The 15,704-nt window shown below is 47.6% G+C and overlaps 1 protein-coding gene across 1 annotated transcript in view; it reads right to left on the reverse strand.

Annotated features, from left to right (window-relative positions):
• Positions 1–335: 335 nt before the first annotated feature.
• LOC140194844 (NACHT, LRR and PYD domains-containing protein 3-like) overlaps positions 336–15,704 on the reverse strand; it is a 67,009-nt gene continuing 51,640 nt past the window's right edge. The window contains 7 exon segments of the mRNA XM_072252120.1: positions 336–1,709; positions 1,858–2,025; positions 2,181–2,299; positions 2,301–2,352; positions 6,758–6,928; positions 7,084–7,170; positions 13,686–15,426. Of these exon segments, the coding sequence (XP_072108221.1) occupies positions 1,622–1,709; positions 1,858–2,025; positions 2,181–2,299; positions 2,301–2,352; positions 6,758–6,928; positions 7,084–7,170; positions 13,686–15,426 (2,426 nt within the window). The 3' untranslated portion in view covers positions 336–1,621.

Raw genomic sequence — 15,704 nt, forward strand, 5'->3', positions numbered from 1 at the left:
GAGCAAGGAGAGCACTCAGGAAGGTGGGAATCAGGGTAGTGCGCGTATCTGGCGTGTGAGGAAGCGGTGATCAGCCGGGATGGTGATGGGGAGTGAGGAGATCCTGGGGACCAGACTGACATCCCTCAGCCCGGAGCTGAGACGCTGCTGTGCCAGTGTGAGGAGTTCTGATCCATTATTGCAGTTCACCGGGTGCGGGGGGCAGTAACCCCTGCTCACTGTTTCTCCTCTAATGAAACTCGAGTCGGACACCAAGACAGGAAGTTACAGCGGTTTATTGATTTCATCATGACAAATGTAAATGTAGGCCCCCCGGCCACCCTCAGGGTTGCTCGGCTCGCCGTTGTCTAGGGAAACAGTCTCGGCCCCGGCAAACTGGGTAATTCGTTTGTGTGGATGCTGTGTGATGTACCCCACCCCGCCCAAATAACAGACAATACACCAGATGCAATTAAATGATTTACAGTTTATAGATATTACTGGAACTATATAATTAAAGGAGAATAAAATATAAAAGGAAAATAAAAGGCGCCACACTTATCAAAGTTCAATCTCTTCATGCACAAAAACCATTGGAGCTCAAGGACCTTCTTCTTCACCCTGCGACCCCCTCGGACCACCTCGACTGGCCACCTGGGACCAACAACGGTGGTCGACCAGACGCTCCACACGAGTCCATCTCCGTCTCCTAGCCGAACGCCCTCCTCGGGGTCCGACCCCGTTAGCGGACATCACAGCACATCGTCCATCCTCTGTCTCGCTCTCCCACCTTCTGACCCAAAACCCCGCGCATGCAGTATCTTCAAATACACCAAAACCATTACAACTATCCCAATTGGTTAATAGCACTCTCTTATCACACTCTAAAGTAAAAACAAGCTGCTAGCGCAAACTTTCTCAACATTTAACACAACAAAGCCGCATTCCCCAGATTAACATAACAAAGGCGCCATTTTAATTAGCCTCCGCAGTAACATAAAAGTCGAAACCCCCTTACATAAGTTAAACAACTTTTGAGCTGCTAATGTGCAGGAATAAATAAACTGCTCCCGATTCACTCACAGCCACTCACAATTAACTGCCTGGCGAAAGCCAGTGACAGATTGAATAATACTGTCGCTCTTCATCGGGGAACTGATAATCATTAAAATCACACTTCAAGGCAGTGTCCGAGATCGCTGCAGATCTAAGGTCACATCCGAGGTATTTGTCAATTTAACATCATTATATCGGCCAGGCTGCTGAATGCACAGCCCTCAGCAAAGTGAGTAAAAGGATTCTCTCCCCGGATAAACACACCCCAGGACACTGATGTCCCAGACTGAGCCCCAGTCCCGGGCTCTTCCTGTCTGTGTAATTCCCTGGGGTCTCAGGTGGCGGAGACCCGAACATGCACATCGGGCGGAAACTGCGCCGCTGGACAACAGACGGAAATAAGTCACTACGCGACTGCCTCAATGTCACAAAGCACGAGACTGGAGCCCGTTCCGTTAGAACTGTTGGGAGTTAAACTTCCAGTGCGGCAATTAAAGGGGAGGGTGGGAATTAGAGGGGAGGGTGGCCATTAGAGGGAACAGCAGGGAATTGGGGAAATTGTCCCTGTCCCGCGGGCAGGGGATGTTCACAGATCCACTGTCAGTCCGGGTCTGAGTTCCTGCAGAGATCTCAGTTCCTTCATCCCCGACTCACTGAACTGATTCGCCACCAGCCTGAAACAGATGGAAGGATGGCAATGAAGCAAACAGATCAGACAACAGTGTCAGGAACAGGGGACTCAACACTCACAGACAAATATCACCAGAAAACCCGCAGATCCACTGATATTTTATCACATTGAACATTAACACAAACCCTCACCCGATCCACTCCAGACTTGGGAGGGTCTGTATGAGGCGGCGCAGAGCAGGGACTGATCGGTCTGTGAGTGAATTGAATCCCAGTTCCAGCTCTGTCAGTGATGGGTTTGTACTGAGAGTGGAGACGAGATCCTCAGCACCAGAATCTGTGAGACCAACGCTGCCCAGCCTGGAGACAAGAGAGAGTGAGGGTGAAGGACACGGACAGACAGGATACGGTACAAATCCTCAGTGTTTATCAGTAACACAATTACTGACCACATTAATGTTCAGTGTCAGTCACCCAGTGACTGTAAGTACGATCTCCCACAGTCTGGTACTTACTGCAGTTTCTGTAGTTTACACTCTGGGTTCCTCAGAGCCGCAGACACCAGTTTCACTCCTGAATCTCCCAGGTCATTAACACTCAGATCCAGCTCCATCAGTGATCTGTTTGTACTGAGAGGTGGACAAGAGTTCCTCAGCACCAGAATCTGTGAGACCGACCTCACTCAGCCTGGAGATGACAGAGAGTGAGGGTGAAGGACACAGAGAGACAGGAGACGGTACAAGTCCGCAGAGTCTATCAGTAACACAATCACTGATCACATTAAGTGTGACATCAGGTAGTGAAGCGCGGAAGATTTAAAAGGAACAGAGCCTTATACAGCGGGCTTCGGAGTGAGCCGGGAGCAGAGTGAAGGCTTAAGGGCTTCAGCTCAACGGGATTAAGCAGAACCGGGCGAGGCGAGGAAGGTTTGGTATTCATTTTTTATTGTTATTTGAGGAGAGGGGCAGTATGAGTGTGAGGGCAGATTGTTGTCCTCAGTGCCGGATGTGGGAGGTTGTGGAGTCTCCCAGCCTCCCGGATGTCCGCATCTGCGCCAGGTGCGCCGAGATGCAGCTCCTAAGGCACGGCGTTAGGGAACTGGAGCTGCAGCTCGATGACTTTTGTCTGGTCAGGAAGAGTAAGGAGTTGATAGAGAGGAGTTACAGGCAGGTGGTAACGGGACAACAGGAGGAAGACAAGTGGGTCATGGTTAGGAGGGGGAAGGAGAAGAGTCAGGTAATAGAGAGTACCCCAGTGGCTGTGCCCCTTGACAATAGGTACTCCTGTTTGAGTACTGTTGCGGGGGGGACAGCTTGCCTGGGGGAAGCGACAGTGGCCGTGCCTCCGGCACAAAGTCCAGCCCTGTAGCTCAGAAGGGTAGGGAAAGGAAGAGGAGGGCAGTAGTAATAGGGACTCGATAGTAAGGGGGTCAGATACGCGATTCTGTGGACGCAGTCCAGAGACCTGGATGGTAGTTTGCCTCCCTGGTGTCAGGGTCTGGGATATCTCTGATCACATCCAAGATATCCTGAAGTGGGAGGGTGAGGAGCCAGAGGTTGTGGTACATATAGGTACCAATGACATAGGTAGGAAAAGGGAAGAGGTCCTGAAAGGAGACTATAGGGAGTTAGGAAGGGAGTTGAGAAAAAGGACTGCAAAGGTAGTAATCTCGGGATTACTGCCTGTGCCACGCGACAGTGAGAGTAGGAATACAATGAGGTGGAGGATAAATGTGTGGCTGAGGGATTAGAGCAGGGGGCAGGGATTCAAGTTCTTGGATCATTCGGACCTCTTTTGGCGCAGGTGTGACCTGTACAAAAAGGATGGGTTACACTTGAATCCTAGGGGGACGAATATCCTGGCAGGGAGATTTGCGAGGGCTATGAGGTGACCTTAAACTAGAATGATTGGGGGGAGGGAAAGAGACTAGGAGAGAGGAGGTTAGTTCACAACAGGGGGATGGGAACAAGTGCAGAGAGACAGAGGGGTGTAAAATGAGGGTAGAAGCAAAAAGTAGTAAGGTGAAAAGTAAAAGTGGCAGGCTGGCAAATCCAGGGCAAGCATCAAAAAGCGCCACTTTTCAACATAATTGTATAAGGGCTAAGAATATTGTAAAAACGAGCCTGAAGGCTCTGTGTGTCAATGCAAGGAGCATTCGTAACAAGGTGGATGAATTAAAAGTGCAGACTGTTATTAATGAATATGATATAGTTGGGATCACAGACACATGGCTCCAGGGTGACCAAGGATGGGAGCTCAACATTCAGGGATATTCAATATTCAGGAGGGATAGACATGAAAGAAAAGGATGTGGGGTAGCATTGCTGGTTAGAGAGGAGATTAATGCAATAGAAAGGAAGGACATTAGCCGGGAGGATGTGGAATCGATATGGAAGGAGCTGCATAACACTAAGGGGCAGAAAACGCTGGTGGGAGTTGTGTACAGGCCACCTAACAGTAGTAGTGAGGTTGGGGAATGGCATTAACCATGAAACTAGAAATGCGTGCAATAAAGGAACAGCAGTTATAATGGGTGACTTCAATCTACATATAGATTGGGTGAACCAAACTGGTAAGGGTGCTGAGGAAGAGGATTTCTTGGAATATATGCGGGATGGTGTTTTGAACCAACATGTCGAGGAACCAACTAGAGAGCAGGGTATTCTAGACTGGGTATTGAGCAATGAGGAAGGATTAATTAGCAATCTTGTCGTGAGAGGCCCACTGGGTAAGAGTGACCATAATGTGGTGGAATTCTTCATTAACATGGAGAGTGACATAGTTAATTCAGAAACAAAGGTTCTGAACTTAGAGAAGTGTAACTTTGAGGGTATGAGACGTGAATTAGCTAAAATAGACTGGCAAAGGTTACTTAAAGGGTTGACAGTGGATATGCAATGGCAAGCATTTAAAGGTTGCATGGATGAACTACAACAATTGTTCATTCCAGTTTGGCAAAAGAATAAATCAGGGAAGGTAGTGCACCCGTGGCTGACAAGGGAAATTAGGGATAGTATCAATTCCAAAGAAGAAACATACAAATTTGCCAGAAAGAGCGGCTCACCTGAGGACTGGGAGAAATTCAGAGTCCAGCAGAGGAGGACAAAGGGCTTAATTAGGAAAGGGAAAAAAAGATTATGAGAGAAAACTGTCAGGGAACATAAAAACTGACTGTAAAAGCTTTTACAGATATATGAAATGAAAAAGATTGGTTAAGATAAATATAGGTCTCTTACAGACAGAAACTGGTGAATTGATAATGGGGAACAATGACATGGCAGACCAAATGAATAACTACTTTGGTTCTGTCTTCACTAAGCACATATAATCTTCCAGAAATAGTAGGGGACAGAGAGTCTAGTGAGATGGAGGAACTGAGGGAAATAAATGTTAGTTGGGAAGTGGTGTTAGGTACATTGAAGGGATTAAAGGCAGGTAAATCCCCAGGGCCAGATGGTCTGCATCCCACAGTGCTTAGGGAAGTAGCCCAAGAAATAGTAGATGCATTAGTGATAATTTTTCAAAACTCTTTAGATTCTGGACTAGTTCCTGAGGATTGGAGGGTGGCTAATGTAACCCCGTTTTTTAAAAAAGGAGGGAGAGAGAAACCAGGGAATTGTAGACCAGTTACGATACCATCGGTGGTGGGGAAAATGCTAGAGTCAGTTATCAAAGATGTGATAACAGCACATTTGGAAAGCGGTGGAATCATCAGACAAAGTCAGCATGGATTTGTGAAAGGAAAATCATGTCTGACGAATCTCATAGAATTTTTTGAAGATGTAACTAGTAGAGTGGATAGGGGAGAACCAGTGGTTAGAGTGGATAGGGGAGAACCAGTGGATGTGGTATATTTGGATTTTCAAAAGGCTTTTGACAAGGTCCCACACAGGAGATTAGTGTGCAAACTTAAAGCACGCAGTATTGGGGGTATGGTATTGATGTGGATAGAAAATTGGTTGGCAGACAGGAAGCAAAGAGTGGGAATAAACGGGACCTTTTCAGAATGGCAGGCAGTGACTAGTGGGGTACCGCAAGGCTCAGTGCTGGGACCCCAGTTGTTTACAATATATATTAATGACTTAGATGAGGGCAGCATCTCCAAGTTTGCAGATGACACGAAGCTGGGTGGCAGTGTTAGCTGTGAGGAGGATGCTAAGAGGATGCAGGGTGACTTGGATAGGTTAGGTGAGTGGGCAAATTCATGGCAGATGCAATTTAATGTGGATAAATGTGAGGTTATCCACTTTGGTGGCAAAAACGGGAAAGCAGATTATTATCTGAATGGTGGCTGATTAGGAAAAGGGGAGGTGCAACGAGGCCTGGGTGTCATTATACACCAGTCATTGAAAGTGGGCATGTAGGTACAGCAGGCAGTGAAAAAGGCAAATGGTATGCTGGCATTCATAGCAAGGGGATTCGAGTACAGGAGCAGGGAGGTACTACTGCAGTTGTACAAGGCCTTGGTGAGACCACACCTGGTGTATTGTGTGCAGTTTTGGTCCCCTAATCTGAGGAAAGACATTCTTGCCATAGAGGGAGTACAAAGAAGGTTCACCAGATTGATTCCTGGGATGGCAGGACTTTCATATGATGAAAGACTGGATGAACTAGGCTTATACTCGCTGGAATTTAGAAGATTGAGGGGGGATCTGATTGAAACGTATAAAATCCTAAAGGGATTGGACAGGCTAGATGCAGGAAGATTGTTCCCGATGTTGGGGAAGTCCAGAACGAGGGGTCACAGTTTGAGGATAAAGAGGAAGCCTTTTAGGACAAATTAGGAAAAACTTCTTCACACAGAGAGTGGTGAATCTGTGGAATTCTCTGCCACAGGAAACAGTTGAGGCCAGTTCATTGGTTATATTTCAGAGGGAGTTAGATATGGCCCTTGTGGCTAAAGGGATCAGGGGGTATGGAGGGAAGGCAGGTACAGGGTTCTGAGTTGGATGATCAGCCATGATCATACTGAATGGCAGTGCAGGCTCGAAGGGCTGAATGGCCTACTTCTGCACCTATTTTCTATGTTTCTAATGTTCAGTGTCAGACACCCAGTGACTGTAAACACAATCTGCCACCGTCTGGTACTTACCCCAGTTTCTGTATTTTACACTCCGGGTTCCTCAGAGCCACAGACACCAGTTTCACTCCTGAATCTCCCAGTTCATTACGACTCAGGTCCAGCTCCGTCAGTAATCGGTTTGTACTGAGAGCGCAGACGAGATCCTCGGCACCAGAATCTGTGAGACCGACCTCATTCAGCCTGGAGATGAGAAAGAGTGAGGGTGAAGGACACAGAGAGACAGGATACGGTACAAGTCCCCAGTGTCTATAAGTAACACAATCACTGATGACGTTAATGTTCAGTGTCAGACACCCAGTGACTGTAAATACAATCTCCCACAGTCTGGTACTTACCCCAGTTTCTGTAATTTACACTCCGGGTTCCTCAGAGCCGCAGGCACCAGTTTCACTCCTGAATCTCCCAGTTCATTCTCCCCAAGGCTAAACAAACAGACAAATTGATGAACCAAGTGATTCAAACTGTGGGTCTGAGGGAATTTCTCTCATTCTTGTAATTCAGGAAATATTAAACCCTTCAGTAAATCACAGATCGGAGTTCCCATCACTGTCAATGTCCCTCACTAACCAGCGCCAGGGTATTCACTGAATGGAGGTAATTTTTTTAATATAGATTAGATTATGAGGACACGCAGTCCTCTTTTATTGTCATTTAGTAATGCATGCATTAAGAAATAATACCATGTTCCTCCAGAATGATATCACAGAAACACAAGACAAACCAAGACTGAAAAACTGACAAAAAGCACATAATTAGAACATATAGTTACAACAGTGCAAAGCAATGATCAAAGGTTAAGGGAGCTAGGGCTTTATTCTTTGGAGAGAAGGAGGATAAGAGGAGACATGATAGAGGTGTACAAGATAATAAGAGGAATAGATGGAGTGGATAGCCAGTGCCTCTTCCCCAGGGCACCACTGCTCAATACAAGAGGACATGGCTTTAAGGTAAAGGGTGGGAAGTTCAAGGGGGATATTAGAGGAAGTGTTTTTACTCAGAGAGTGGCTGGTGCGTGGAATGCACTGCCTGAGTCAGTGGTGGAGGCAGATACACTAGTGAAGTTTAAGAGACTACTAGACAGGTATATGGAGGAATTTAAGGTGTGGGTTTATATGGGAGGCAGGGTTTGAGGGTCGGCACAACATTGTGGGCCAAAGGCCCTGTAATGTGCTGTACTGTTCTATGTTCTATGTTCTAATACCATAATTTGATAAAGAACAGACCATGGGCCTGTTCCATGGTCTCACAGTCTCTCAAAAGTCCCATCATATCATGCAGTGTCACAATGGTGGGGCATTGGGAGCAAGGGTGGCCCCAGATGCAAGACACATCTTGTGAGGTTACTTAGGTTTAGTTCATTGCCCGATACCAGGAGAGCAAGACAGAAGCAGGAATAGCGAACAGGATAAGGACTCAGGACTACGACTAGGCTGGGACCAAGGGTCTGGGCTAGGACTCGGAATTGGCTCCCAGAACTAGAGGAGACATGAAGAGGCTAGGGTATGGACTCCGAGCCAGAGACTGGGCAAGGACCCAGTACCTGAGTCTTGCCTCGGGCTCGGACCCCAGAACCAAGCAAGGACATGACATGGGCTAGGGAGAGGAGGAACATGGGAACGCAGAGCCTCAGTCTCAGGGAGCAGGTACATGGAACCATGGACACATACACAGAACACAGAGCCGGGACCCCTCCTTGGGTACAGGACATAGGGCCGGGACTCGCACACAGAACACAGAGCCGGGACCCCTCCTTGGGTACAGGACATAGGGCCGGGACTTGCACACAGAACAGAGAGCCGGGATCCCTCCTTGGGTACAGGACATAGGGCCGGGACTCATGACCCTCCGCGGGGCAATGGCAAGACGGCCTGACTTACCCCACGGAGGCGAGGACAAGACAGGACAAGACACGACTCCCCGCGGGGCAGCGGCAAGACGGCCTGACTTACCCCACGGAGGCGAGGACAGGACAAGACAAGACTTGACTCCCCGTGGGGCAATGGCAAGACAGCCTGACTTACCCCACGGAGGTGAGGACAGGACAAGACAAGACATGACTCCCCGCAGGGCAACAGCAAGATGGCCAGACTTACCCCATGGAGGCGAGGACAAGACAAGACAAGACCAACACGAATGAACACCAGACAGTACCTATCTAGCTCCAGTGATGGAACTAGACCAAAGTGCAGGCGGGGGCTGCAGACGAGGGCTAGAGGCACGAGGGGCAAAGAAGGGATTCAGACAAGGGGGTAGGACAGGAATCACAGACCGCCAGGGCCAGGACTAGACTTGGAACTGGGAAGCCGCCAGGGCCAGGACTTGACATGGTACTTGAACGCCGCCAGGACCAGGACTTGGACGTGGTACTTGTACGCCGCCAGGGCCAGGACTTGGACGTGGTACTTGAATGCCGCCAGGGCCAGCACTTGGACGTGGTACTTGAATGCCGCCAGGGACAGGACTTGGACGTGGTACTTGGATGCCGCCAGGGCCAGGACTTGGACGTGGTACTTGGATGCCGCCGGAGCCAGGACGTGGACATGGTACTTGGATGCTGCCGGAGCCAGGACATGGACATGGTACTTGGACGCCGCTGGAGCCAGGATGTGGTGCTTGGAACCTCCAGGTAGTGCCAAGTTCTCGACTCAGCCCGGGAACAGTAGACAGCGGCTCTTGATTCTCTCCGGCGGGTTAACTGACGGACCCACCTTGATGAGGAAGCTTTGTAGGCTTGCTTCAGCGAGGTAACACTGGACAGGGTTGCTCCGGTGAGAAAAGGCGAATTACCGGCACTTGCTTCGGGCAGAGACAAGGCTTGCTCTGGCCAGATGACATTGACATGCCGTGACTTTGCAGACGCTCCCGCACCTAACGGCTGAGAGCCAGAGATTATAAAGTACCAGTTCAGCCGAGTGTTAATTGCGTCTAATCACTAAAGTTGAGGAACAAGGGAAAACAGGGAATCAACGGTCCAGATCGTAACATAAACAAGCTAAATTTAAAGGGACCCCAATCCGGACCATGACACGCAGATGGTAGAAGGACGAAAAACTCTCCCTGCCATGAGCTTCCAGCGCCGCAAACTGGCCGATGCAACACCCTGGAAGCACCCAACCACAGCCGACTCTCCAGTCCGTCCGAAAGCTTCGAACCTCCGACCAGCCCTCCAACAGCGTGCACCGAGCACCATCTCTGCCGAGCGCTTCAACCCCGGCCCCGGCAAGTACAATATAATTTCGGAGCAGCCACGCTGTGACCCTGTAAACTCCACATATGCTGACTCAATCCCCGATGGGTAGAAAAGGAGCTGAGTTGAAGGATGGGAGAAGGTGCCACAGTGAGGAAGATTTGTAAATGGGAAAGTGTCGATGGGAAATGGTGGAAGGAACCCCAGCCGAGCAAAAGGGACAGAGAGACAGAACCTGCAGGAGAAACAAGAAATAAGGAACAGAGGTCCCTCAGGAGGAAGGGGAATGGTGAAGAGAGAAACCGAAGAAAGGAAGAGGGATAGGGCTGAGTGATCCCATGGGAGGATTCAGAGGGGAAACGATAATCCTACAAGATGAGAGGATGCAGAAATAGATTGTATGGGAGGGGTGGGTCTGAACAGAGGCCCAGAAGAGATTCGCTCATGGTGTCTGGGTATCTGGCAGTGAGCAAAGTCACACACGGGGAAGGGCAGGGGAGGACATTCTCACAATGGTATTTCACTGCCTCTCACTGAGACAGTGCACTGACGGTCTCGTATCCTTCGCTGGGAGGGCATTGTGACTCTCTGTCCCACTTGCTGCAGTCAGTGTCAGTGTGGGTAACAGTACAGTGAGAAAGAACTTTGTCACAGGCTGCGAGAAACACGGCCATTCCTGTGATTTATTACCAATAAAGCAATGACCATAGCACCATAAGACAAAGGAGCAGAAGTCAGCCATTCAGCCCATCGAGTCTGCTTCGCCATTTTATCATGAACTGATCCATTCTCCCATTTAGTCCCACTCCCTGCCTTCTCACCATAACATCTGATGCCCTGGCTACTCAGATACCTAGCAATCTCTGCCTTAAATACACACAATGACTTGGCCTCCACTGCTGCCTGTGGCAACAAATTCCATAGATTCACCACCCTCTGGCTAAAAAAATTTCTTCGCATTCCTGTTCTGAATGGGCGCCCTTCAATCCTTAAGTCATGCCCTCTCGTACTACACTCCCCCATCATGGGAAACAACTTTGCCACATCCACTCTGTCCATGCCTTTTAACATTCGAAATGTTTCTATGAGGTTTCCCCTCATTCTTCTAAACTCCAAAGAATACAATCCAAGAGCGGACAAACGTTCCTCATACGTTAACCCTCTCATTCCCGGAATCATTCTAGTGAATCTTCTCTGTACCCTCTCCAACGTCAGCACATCCTTTCTTAGATAAGGAGACCAAAACTGCCCACAGTACTCCAAGTGAGGTCTCACCAGTGCCTTATAGAGCCTCAACATCACATGGCTGCTCCTATATTCTATTCCTCTAGAAATGAATGCCAACATTGCATTCGCCTTCTTCACTACTGACTCAACCTGGAGGTTAACTCTAAGGGTATCCTGTACGAGGACTCCCAAGTCCCGTTGCATTTCAGAACTTTGAATTCTTTCCCCATTTAAATAATAGTCTGCCCGTTTATTTTTTCTTCCAAAGTGCATAACCATACACTTTCTAAAATTGTACTTCATTTGCCACTTCTCTGCCCATTCTTCCAATCTATCCAAGTCTCTCTGCAGACTCTCCATTTCCTCAGCACTACCAGCCCCTACACCTATCTTCGTATCGTAAGCAAACTTAGCCACAAAGCCATCTATTCCATAATCCAAATCATTGATGTACAATGTAAAAAGAAGTGGCCCCAACACTGATCCCTGTGGAACACCACTGGTAACCAGCAGCCAACCAGAATAGGATCCCCTTACTCCCACTCTCTGTTTCCTGCCAATCAGCCAACACTCTATCCACGTATGTAACTGTCCTGTAATTCCATGGGCTCTTATCTTGTTAAGTAGCCTCATGTGTGGCACCTTGTCAAAGGCCTTCTGAAAATCCAAATGTACAACATCCACTGAATCTCCCTTGTCTAGCCTACTGGAAATTTCCTCAAAAAATTGTAATAGGTTTGTCAGGCAGGATTTTCCTTTAGGAATCCATGCTGAGTTCTGCCTATCCTGTCATATGCCTCCAGGTACTCTGTAACCTCATCCTTGACAATCGACTCCAACAACTTCACAACCACCGATGTCAAGCTAACAGGTCTATAATTTCCTTTTTGTTTCCTTGCCCCCGTCTTAAATAGCGGAGTGACATTTGCAATCTTCCAGTCTTCCGGAACTATGCCAGAATCTATCGACTTTTGAAGGATCATCGCTAATGTCTGCACAATCTCCACAGCTACTTCCTTCAGAGCATGAGGGTGCATTCCATCTGGTCCAGGAGATTTATCTACCTTTAGCCTGTTCAGCTTCCTGAGTACTTCCTCTGTTGTAATTGTAACTGCGCACACTTCTCTTCCCTGCCACCCTTGAGTGTCCGGTATACTGCTGATGATTTCCTCAGTGAAGACTGATGCAAAATACTTGTTCAGTTCCTCTGCCATCTCCTTATCTCCCATTACAATTTCTCCAGCATCATTTTCTATCGGTCCTATATCTACTCTCACCTTTTACTCTTTATATACTTGAAAAAGCTTTTCATATCCTCTTGGATATTATTTGCTAGCTTCCTTTCATAGTTAATCTTTTCTCTCTTAATGACCTTCTTGGTTTCCTTTTGTAAGGTTTTAAAAACTTCCCAATCCTCTGTCTTCCCACTAATTTTTGCTTCCGTGTATGCCCTCTCCTTTGCTTTAACTTTGGCTTTGACTTCTCTTGTCAACCATGGTTGCATCCTTTTTCCACTCGAAAATTTCTTCTTTTTTGGGATTTACCTGTCTTGCACATTCCTCATTTCTCACATAAACTCCAGCCACTGCTGCTCTGCCATCTTTCCCGCCAGTGTCCCTTTCCAGTCAACTTTGGCCAGTTCCTCTCTCATGCCACTGTAATTTCCTTTACTCCACTGAAATACCAACACATCAGATTTCAGCTTCTCTTTTTCTAATTTCACAGTGAACTCAATCATGTTATGATCACTGCCTCCTAAGGGTTCCTTCACCTCAATCTCTCTAATCACCTCTAGTTTATTACACAATACCCAATCCAGTACAGCCGATCCTCTAGTGGGCTCAACAACAAGCTGTTCTAAAAAGCCATCTCACAGACATTCTACAAATTCTCTCTCTTGAGATCCAGTGCTGACCTGATTTTCCCAATCTACTCGCATGTTAAAATCCCCCACAATTATCATAACACTGCCCTTCTGACAAGCCTTTTCTATTTACAGTTGTAATTTGTAGTCCACATCTCTGCAGCTGTATGGAGGCCTATAAATAACTGCCATCAGGGTCCTTTTACCCCTGCTATTTCTTAGCTCAATCCACAAAGATTCTGCACCTTCCAATCCTATATCACCTCTTTCTAATGATTTAATATCATTTCTTACCAATAAAGCCACACCTCCCCCTCTGCCTACCTTCCTATCCTTCTGATACACCGTGTATCCTTGGACGTTCAGCTCCCAGAGACATGCATCCTTTAGCCAGGTCTCAGTGATGGCCACAATATCATACCTGCCAATCTGTAGCTGTACCACAAGATCATCCATTGTTCATTCATCTGATGAAGTCTCCAACATCCCTTTACAAAGAACGACAGAACCCTCCCTTCCTTGAGGAATTACTGACCAATTCCCTGGTCATTTGTCAGAATACTTCACAATTGATTTACTAGTTTTACCCAAATCCCTTTATATCGAAACGACACAATGGAATAGTTTCACAGTTTAGAGTGCAAGATAAATCAAGTTACTTCAACTCCTGGAACTTGTGCAGCCCGGGTCCCAGCCGTTGGATTCCTTCACACTGAAAGTGGCAGTTCTCCAGGTCGAGGTGTTTTATTGTATCACAGAGTCCGATGACATGAGACAGGACCGTGCAGTCAATCGGCATCAGTGTCATTCCACTGAATGAAAGTGTTTCCACAGATCCCAGTGCGGCCTGAGCCAGTCCACGATTCTGAGACTCAAACAGGTAGTGCAATGTATTCAGGAGGCTCCTTTTACCAGTTTCTCTCCATGTGTTTCCACTCTGGCGATTAATCTCCTCCTTCACCCAGTCAATCACCTGGCAGGTTGTTTGATGAGGAAATGGACCCAGAAGCTCCTCCAGGCCCCGAGCTGTCATTGGGGAGGAGAGTCCAGCAACAAGACGGAGAAATACCTCAAATCGCCCATCTGTCATGCTGTGGGCTTCAGTGAGGACTTTCAGGATATTACCAGGATGTGGATTCAGGAATTGTGCGACTGCAGCTACAAACTCTTGGATGGTAAGGTGTGGGAATGTGTACACCACACATCGGGCAGAATCCTCCCTCTCTAAAAGCTCCATCAGGAACCCAGACAGGAACTGGGAAGGCTGCAGATTGTAGTTGATCAAATCTCCATCTGTAAACACAATCTTCTTCTTGGCCACTTCTCTGAAGGCCATCTGACCAACCCTGAGAAACACATCATAGGGGTTCTCAATCTCACGGCCATGGTTTTTCAGGATGTTGTAAATATAATAGGAATATAGTAGTTGGGTGATGGTCTTGGGAACTCGCTGTGGGTCCCTGACTCTTCGTGTGAAGAAGGGACCCAGTGCCAGAGCGAGGATCCAGCAGTAGGAGGGGTTGTAGCTCATGGTGTACAGGATCTCATTCTCCTTCACGTGTTGGAAAACAGCTTCTGCTACTGCCTTATCCTCAAAATGCCTGAGGAAATATTCCTTCCGTTCCTCACCAGCAAATCCCAGGATTTCAGCAGAGATACTGATCTCCGCCTTTTCCAATAAATGTAACGCAGTGGGGCAGGTGGTCACTAGCACCAAACACCCTGGGAGCAGCTTGTGCTGGATTAAACTGTACACAATGTCAGACACCTCACACCACCACTCGGGATCTGGACACTGGTGCTGAGGTTTTGTATCTCTCCGACTGTCAGCAAAATCAATTTTATATTTGAATTCATCCAAACCATCGAATATAAACAGCAATCCCCCTGGATTCCTCCAGACCTCTCTCAGGATATTCCAAAAGTAAGGATACTTATCCAGAATCAGTTCCCTCAGGTTTATTCTACAGTTAATGGAGTTTAAATCCCAGAACTTGAAACTGAAGACAAACTGGAATTGTTGGTATATTTTCCCCGTGGCCCAGTTATAAACAATCTCTTGCACCATTGTTGTTTTCCCGATCCCCGGGACTCCGGTCACTGCTGCCGAACTCCCAGATTTGGATTTACTCCGGGAAAAGCTGCTCTCGAATAACTGATCAGTCTGGATTTTTTCCAACTCTCGGTGGAGATGTTGTTTTCTCCACTCCTCGTGGTCTCTGCCTCTTGCCAGCAGCTCATGTTGCACCAGTCTCCGATCACGAATAGTAGAAATGACCGTGAGCTCAGCGTATCGATCAGCCAGCTGGAAAACCTTCACCTTCTCCCTCATCAGGACCGTGTTCACTCTCAGTGTTTCAGTTTGTGCCCGCAGAGTCTCCTTGTGTTTCTGTTGAACATCTTCCATGGGAACAGAGAACATGGTCAAAATGTTAAATGGCTCAACTGACAAAGAGCTTAGTCATAGTCACACATTATTGATCCCAGGGGAAATTGGTTTTCGTTACAGTTGCACCATAAATAGTTAAATAGTAATAAAACCATAAATAGTTAATAGTAATATGTAAATTATGCCAGGAAATAAGTCCAGGACCAGCCTATTGGCTCAGGGTGTCTGACCCTCCAAGGGAGGAGTTGTAAAGTTTGATGGCCACAGGCAGGAATGACTTCCTATGACG

This window comes from Mobula birostris, chromosome 3 (assembly GCF_030028105.1).
Source record: "Mobula birostris isolate sMobBir1 chromosome 3, sMobBir1.hap1, whole genome shotgun sequence".
Classification (NCBI taxonomy): Eukaryota; Metazoa; Chordata; class Chondrichthyes; order Myliobatiformes; family Myliobatidae; genus Mobula; species Mobula birostris.